Genomic DNA, 8311 nt, shown 5'->3' on the forward strand with positions numbered 1-8311 from the left:
TCAACCCACGTGTAAGCGTCAGCGACGCGTATGCGTGGGATGAAAAATGGCGTAAAGAGTGAATTGAACAGAGAGTTGTGTGGCCATGGTGCTGGAGTCACGCGAGCAGTCACGCGTACGTGTGACCGACGCTCACGCGTCAGTGTGCATTTTTGGCCACCCACGCGTACGCGTGGGTGACGCTTACGCGTCGCATGCCCGTTTTCTTTTTCATGTGCACGCGTGATGCATGTGCGCGTCGCACCCTGATTTTCATTTCTTACTTCTTTCTTCTCTCCTTTCTCCTTCTTTCTTCCTCCTTTCTTACTTTCTTCTTCTTCATTTCTTTACATTCTCATCCATATTCTCTTTCCATTTCTTTTACTTACTGCATTTGCATACTTTTCTTCCTTGCATTTTAATTTTGTTCATGTTTTTATTTTCATTTCTACGTTTCTTATTTTCTTCGTTGGTGTTAAATGTTCTTATTCAACTGTTGTATCTTTTCTGGTATTATTTTGGTACTTAGTGACTTATTTTACACTGTTGGATGATATTATTTATCTGTCAATGCCAATCTTTCATGATACATGTGTTCCTTTTGCATTGACATGAATTTATATTGTCTTTCATTACCTACTATCTCTTCCCCATTGTTGCAATTTTTACACTATTGATATGCCATTTGCTTCTACTGTTTTCTCACTTGCATGTTGTAGCTACCATGTAATTGAGACTCTCGTTATTTGGCATTAATACACCCATATTTTATTTGTTTTCTATCTTTCTTCCTGGGTTACTTTTCTTCCATTTTCTCTTACATGGGGCGACAAACAAGTTCCTACGCACATTCTTTGGAGAAAAAGCGTCAGTTGGAACCACCCGTCCACTTGCACATCTTAGCATGCATCAGGGACGGTGCAATCTTTAAGTGTGGGGAGGTCGATACCGACTTCAGTGGGTTAGTTATTTCCTATTTCAACATCAATGTTTAATTTTTCTTGTTAAATTAGTTGTTGCATTTGCATGTTTGATTGCATGTTTGCTTGATTTTGTGCATATTTTACCATTACTTGGTTGAAGTGACGAATTCTTTTTCAAGAAAATTTTTATAGCATTTCACTAATTTAAATTAAAACTTTTTTGTTAAACTTGTTTGAAGATTGTAATTTAGAACATGGTTTATAGCTAAGAACACACAACCTATGAGATTTTGAGCTTATTATATGGTTACATTATTTAACCATGATTTTTTTATTCTTGTGTGTTTTCTTCTCTATGATTGCAATTTATGGTTTGTTCTATTTTATGTGTCTATTGTTTAGTGTATTTGCATGCATACATATGATTGAGGCCATCATTTGTTATTAGCTCACTTATCCCAAATAGTCCACCATTTCATTTACCTTTGTTTGCCACTTTGAGCATTTTTAATCCTATTTGTTCTTTATATTACCACATCACTAGCCTTAAGTGGAAAAATAATTAATTACCCGATTTGAATCTTTGGTTAGCTTAAGATAGTGTGTGTCAACTAAGTGTGGGAAAATATGGGAACTTGGGTTGATGAGAATGTGTTGTGTTTTTACTGACAAATATTGGAAATTTGGGTGCTTGCTCATGTGAAATCAGAAAAACCATATGCATTGATATATTATGTTTTTATTTATGAAAAAAAAAACAAAACAAAAAACAAAAAAAAAACAAAAAAAAAAAGAGAAAAGAAAAGAAATAAATGAATAGGGGATAAAATCACCCCAATGCTAAGTTCAATAAAAAGATTAATGCACATGTGATGGAATTAAAAATTGATGCATGAGTACGTGAAATATACAAAAGTGAGATTTTGGGTAGCTAGGCATGATTTTAGAATTATATAGAGTATATGTGTGTATTAGGTGAGAATTTAGGTTAGTCAAAGATTCAAAGTATAACTCACTTGGCCATACATGTATCCTCACCCTTACCTTAACTCCATTACGACCTTAAAAAGCCCTCATGATGTTTGCATTTGTACATTAAATATTTGTTGATTTGTTAGATGAAGAACAAAGTTTTAGAAAGCATGACTAGAGGAGATTAGAGTAAATTAACCCAAGACACTTGAGCGATTAGAGTGCATATACACTTCCAGTAAGGGTTAAATGCTTGATTCTGTGTTTCCGGCTTTCATGAGCTATCTTCTTACAAGTTTACTTGTCTCTTATGGTGTGATTTGAATTAGTGGAATCTGATTTATATTTGTATTAGAGAACTTGTTTACTTTTAACCAAGTAGGCAAAAACATCTTAACATATAGTTGCATTCATATACATAAGTTGCATTGCATGAGTCTTGCTTTTCCCATTCGTTCTTTTGGTCTTTTTAAACTTAGCATGAGGACATGCTAATGTTTAAGTATGGGGATATTGATAAACCACTATTTTATGGTTTATCTTGTGCTAAATTGAGTGGTTTTTATCAATTCTTTACACACTTGTTCATATAATTTGCATGGTTTTACAGATCCTTTCCAATTTTATTCTATGATTGAAAACTTGCTTCCTAAGCCTTTAAATTGTCAATTTCTAATTTCTCTTTATACCATTCGATACCGTGATCCGTGTGTTAAGTATTTTCAGGCTATATATGGCAGGAATGGCTTAGAGGATGGAGAGGAAGCTTGCAAAAAAAAATAGAAGGAACACAAGAAACAAAGGATATGACCAGCGAGGATTGAGGCGAACGCATGGCTCACGCGTACGCGTACCTGACGCGTACGCGTGACAGAGCCACGTGCTGTACGTATCAGAAAATATTGGGGGCGATTTCTGGGCTATTTTTGGCCCAGTTCCAAGCCCAAAAACACAGATTAGAGGCTGCAAAGTGGGGGAATCAGGAATACAACTTTCATTCACATAATTTTAGGTTTTAGATGTAGTTTTCTAGAGGAGAGAGGCTCTCTCTTCTCTCTAGGTTTTAGGATTTTTAGGTTTAGTTCTTCTCAAATTTTGAATTCTATCTTATTTCAATTTATTTTCTCTTCTACTTTTATTTATTCTAGTACTTTAGTTTATCTGTTTCTCTTGTTGATCTCTTTATGTTGCTATTTTGGTTTATGAATTCTCATGTTAGATTTGATTTTCCTTTTAATGCAATTTGAGGTATTTCATGTTTATTGCTTCTTCCTTTATTTGTTATCATTGATGCTTGCAATTGTTGGTTTTAGATTTTACATTCTCTATTGTTTTTCTATGCTTTTACTTTGCGTCCATCAAGTGTTTGATGAAATGTTTGGTTGGATTTTAAACTAGCTTTTTATGTTCTTAGCTAAGATTGAGTAATTAGAGACTCTTGAATTGTCAAAGTCTCTTGTTGATTGACAATTGAAAGTTGCTAGTTGACTTGAATTCCACTAACTCTAGTCTTTCCTTAGGAGTTGACTAGGACTTGAGTGTTTAAGTTGATTTTCTCACTTGACTTACCTTCAATTGTTAGAGGTTAACTAAGTGATAGCAAAAGGCAATTACCATCGCAAGTGACTATGATAATGAGGATAGGAATTTTGATTATCAATCCTTGCTAAGACTTTTTTTTAATTATTATTTTATTTCCTTGTTATTTACATTACTTGTTCCTTATTTCAAAACCCAAAAAGATAAAATCCCATAACCAATTATAAGTACACTTCCCTGCAATTCCTTGAGAGACGACCCGAGGTTTGAATACTTCGGTTATTATTTTTATTGGGGTTTCTTACTTGTGACAAACAATTTTTTTTGCATGAAAGGATTATTTGTTGGTTTAGAAACTATACTAGCTTCTAGCAGCAGTTGCGCAAGATGCAAACAACCAGTTTTATGTCGTTGCATATGGGGTTGTCAGGGCTGAGACCAAGGATGCTTGGAAGTAGTTCCTGACAAATCTTCAGGGGGACATAGGAGATGATGCAAACCATGGTTGGAACTTCATATTAGAACAACAGAAGGTAAAATGTAATCCTGGTTATGTTACGTTAACTTCACATATGATAATTTTGTTTTACATTGCCATTCCTTTATGAAACTGTTTCTTGCTCCTGTTCAATGCAGGGTTTACTGCCTGCACTAAAGGAGGTCATGCCACATGCAAAGCTACGCAATAACGTCATGCACATGTGAAAAAAATTTCATAAACCGGTTCAAGAACTTGTTCATCAGAGAGGTTGTATGGGAGTGTGCTAGATGCACTACTGTTGCGGAATTCAAGAAATGCATGGAAAAATTGAAGGCAGTTAACCAAGATGCTTGGGAATACCTCAGTAAGTTTGAGCCAGAAACATGGGTAAAGGCTTACTTCTCGCATGGGCCAAAGGTTGATAACTTCACAAATAACATGTGTGAGGTGTTTAATGCTAAGATCCTGAATTATAGATGCAAGCTTATCCTAACCATGTGTGAAGAAATCAGGTGTTACCTGATGAGAAGGATGGTGAATCACAAGCGAGTACTAGACAACCACCCTGGAAAGCATGCACCAGTTCAGCAAAAGAGGATGGAGAGGTTAATTAATATTAGTACTAAGTGGACGGCGGAATGGGTTGGTGACAACGAACAGAAGAGGTTTAAGGTGAGTCACAAGGCAACCAAGGTGGATGTAGAACTCATTAAGTACACTTGCTCATGAAGCAGATGGCAACTGACTGGTATCTACTGTTCTCACTCTAATTCATTCGTTATGTTGTTTTGTTGTTATTGTCCTTTCTTGTTTTGTTATCATTGGTTGTTTTTCCTGCATTACCTCAGGCATGCCTTGCATACATGCACTTGCTGCCATTAGAAAGAGACGTGACATACCACAAGACTATGTGCACCCCTGGCTATGTATGGAGTCAATCAAGAAGACGTATGCACAGTGCATTAAACCTGTACCAAGTGCAGAATTTTGGCCGAGAACTGAATTCTCACCGCCAGACCTACCCATCATCGAAAGACTAATTGGACGGCCAAAGGTTTATAATAGGCAGAAAGATCTTGTTGAGCCATTGATGCAAAGGAAAAAATTGAAGAAGTCATTCTCTGTGTCTTGCCGTAAGTGTGGTGAAAAGGATCACAATTATAAAACTTGTAAGGGAGCTCCTTCCGACCCCGATTGGAAGCCAAAGACAAAGCTGCCTAAGAAGAATGGAACTAGTACCTCCCAATCACTAGTGGTGCTTCTTTTGTCACAATTAGCTCTCCCACTAGAGGTAAGAACACTTTAATGTTTATAGTGTTTTTGTTTATACACCATACAAGCCTAGTAGTAAATCAGTCCTAGCCAATTGGTCAAGGATTATTCTGTTTTAGTACTATAGTGGTCAAGGATTAATCTGTCTTAGTACTATATTATTCAGGGATCAATTTGTCTTAGTACACTATTCATTAGGGACTAATCTGTCTTAGTATTAATCTGTTAATGATGCTTCTAATAGCCAACCAGGCAACTCAACAAGCCAGCAACAACACCCTACTATAATGATGCATTTGTTTGTCATTGTAATATGTTTGATATATGCATTGATTAAATCCCATGTGAAGTTTTTTATGTTTTGTCATGTTTTGGTGTCTTCCCACTCCAGGTTATGAATGCAGCTGGCCCAAGTCCTCCAAATGTTGCACCAGGTTCAACAAGAGTGACAAGATCCACACTTGTGATAGCACCACCAGGGCCAACAATTACTCAAGCCAGGCCACCGGCCCCAACTTTAAGCCGTCCATTTAAACCTCCAGGAAAAGCTCCATCCATGGTCAATGACACAAGTCACCAAAAACAATCAAAGTTCAGTCTAAAGCAGAAGATTTTCAGGCCGTCAACTTCACTTTATCAAGGACCAATCCCATCTAACACACAGCAGGCAGCACCAGTTCAGGAACATTTCTAAGGACCAACTCCATCTAACACACAACCTACTGTACAGAATCAGGAGACTCCACCAATAACTTTACCAAGTGCATCAACATCTAAGGATTCAAAGGAGTGAAGAGTCGTGCCATTATGTTATTTTGGGATAAATGTGTGCAGTGTAATGGTTAATGGCAAATTCTAGATATAATTTTACTTTTTTGTTACCTATTTTTTGGTTACCGGTTATTGGTCAAGTGAAAACTTGTTAATGGTAGCATGCCATATATGTGTATACATTACTGGCAAACTGGTTTCTTTTGTTTTTGTGTCAGTTCTAAACATGAATGTTTACTAACACAACTTTAATGTCAGTTCTTGAATGTTTAATTACCTGTTATTTTGTCAACTTTAATTTCATACATACATTACAACATACAAGCTAAAAACTAATACAGGGTATTCAAATCATTTATACAAAGGACATGTCAAATTTTTTTGCAAGAAATCACCACATTTATCATTTGCAATCGTTGATCAATTGTTACAACTTAAAACAATAATACTCAGGAGAATGAAAATAACACAAATACACCATCCTATTGGATTTTTTTTTTCATCTCTAAAGCTACTATCCTCTTCTCCAAACATATGATCCTGTTTTTCATGTCTTGCTTTTCGTGATGCTCTTCAACATTTCCAATTTTCTTCTCTCCCAGATACCTTGTATCAGTCATCCCAAGTCTTGTAATGTGATCATCAAGCCACAAAAATAAAAAAAACTTACAATATGGTTGTCTTATACCTACAAAAAATCAGTCCACAGAACTCAGAAAAAATCTGGTATTTGAGGATAAGCCCTAACACAAATATAGTTTCACATAGTTACTTTATATACCTTATAAAATAGACACTCCAGAAATAATCTGTTAGGATTGCTGCTCGTCTTTGACATGAACATGATTGCATTTTCTCCACAGGAGCACTTTGGTGAGATGCCATCTTTGCCATCCTTCCCGTTAGGAACCGAGCTTGCAGCGAACTGGTCTTGTCTTCCTCCACCTCCACTTCTTCTCGAGCTTGATGATACTCCATCAGATGTCATGGGACGAAATGTTTCCTTTTTTCATTCACCCACTTCATCCACTTCACCGTTTCTGTGCATTCGAAGGATTAGGGCTCAAGAATTTAGAAAATTAGAGGTGGTGAAACAACATTATTTTAGTGCGTGGGGACTAATATATCCTATTTTCAAAAATTACAGGCCACGTGTGATCTCGTAACGGCTAGGTCAGCGCTACGAGAGTCACGTAAGACTTTTTCATGGGATCCAACGGAATGACTTCGACGAAAATATACATTTGTCTATATTTTTAAAGAGTCAAAGATATAAATATATTTTTCCTCCTTTAAGAACGAAAATATCCGTTAAAAAAAGGTTAAGAACTTATTTATATTTTTCTCTTTTTATTTATTTACACTACATTGTTTTTGTCATTGGTAACTTTGTTTTGCACCCGTAAATACGCAAACGCGTCGAGTTATAATTATTATGATGGCAAAAATGTAAAAGACCGAGTCTTGTTGCTCACGCGGTATGTTGGAGGTCCACCTTTGATCACTATCCCCACAACCACAAAGATAATTAAGATTATTGTATAGAAAGACGACTTCGCTATTTGACTTCTCAGTGAGCAAATTACAAATTTGTATAGACAATATAAAATGTGGGCTATTCAAAGTTGAAGCCTTCAGGGGATTAACACTTTCAAGTGATCCATCTCTTCTTCGTTCAAACCTTCTTCCACATATTCGCCCTCTTCCGCAAAGACTATTCTATTCCATGGCTATCAACGAAGCTTCACCGTAAGTTCTCACTGTTAGCTTCGCCACTCAAATGTCAACAAAATCAAAACCCCGAAACCTTCCACGAAATTACCATAACAACAATAATAATAAATCCGTCTATTAATCAAAACCTCGTTATCTGAAGTTTTATTTTGGGACTATGCAGGTTTGAGAGCAGCGAGATGCTTGCAACTTTCGTGGCGTCGACGCCGCTGCTGGCGGAGTCATGGAGGCTGTGCAACCACGTCAACAGAAGCGCCACCGCTCACCGGAGCTTCGTGGCGGAGCAAATAGGGCGCGTGGCCTACGTGGCTTTCTCGGGCGTGCAAATGGTTGGGGGATCGGATGACACGTGGAGGAACATGGTGCCGTTGGATAGAATCGGTGACGTGGCTTTCTTCTCGTGTATTCGTGAAGGGGAGGAACCTGTCATGGTCCACGCCGGCATCCTCAATCTCTTCAATTCCTTGCTTCATTCATTCCAAACCCAGGTTGGTTTGTTTAATGCCTTTCTTCAATCTTGTCTCATGTATTTGTGTTAGCATATTCTTTTGTGGCATGTTCATTAATTTCTTTCCTTTTTTAGCAGTCTGAACAAGTTAGGATCGTATTCTAGTTTCAGAATAATGTTACGAGAAATACT

At 37.0% G+C, this 8311-nt stretch overlaps 1 protein-coding gene across 1 annotated transcript in view; it reads left to right on the forward strand.

Moving 5' to 3' along the window:
• The window catches only part of LOC107630930 (lipase-like PAD4), a 4571-nt gene continuing 3757 nt past the window's right edge, over positions 7498–8311 (forward strand). The window contains exons 1-2 of the mRNA XM_016334226.2: positions 7498–7686; positions 7835–8159. Of these exons, the coding sequence (XP_016189712.1) occupies positions 7664–7686; positions 7835–8159 (348 nt within the window). The 5' untranslated portion in view covers positions 7498–7663. The remainder of the gene's footprint in view (positions 7687–7834; positions 8160–8311) is intronic.

The sequence above is a fragment of the Arachis ipaensis genome, chromosome B03 (genome assembly GCF_000816755.2).
Source record: "Arachis ipaensis cultivar K30076 chromosome B03, Araip1.1, whole genome shotgun sequence".
Classification (NCBI taxonomy): Eukaryota; Viridiplantae; Streptophyta; class Magnoliopsida; order Fabales; family Fabaceae; genus Arachis; species Arachis ipaensis.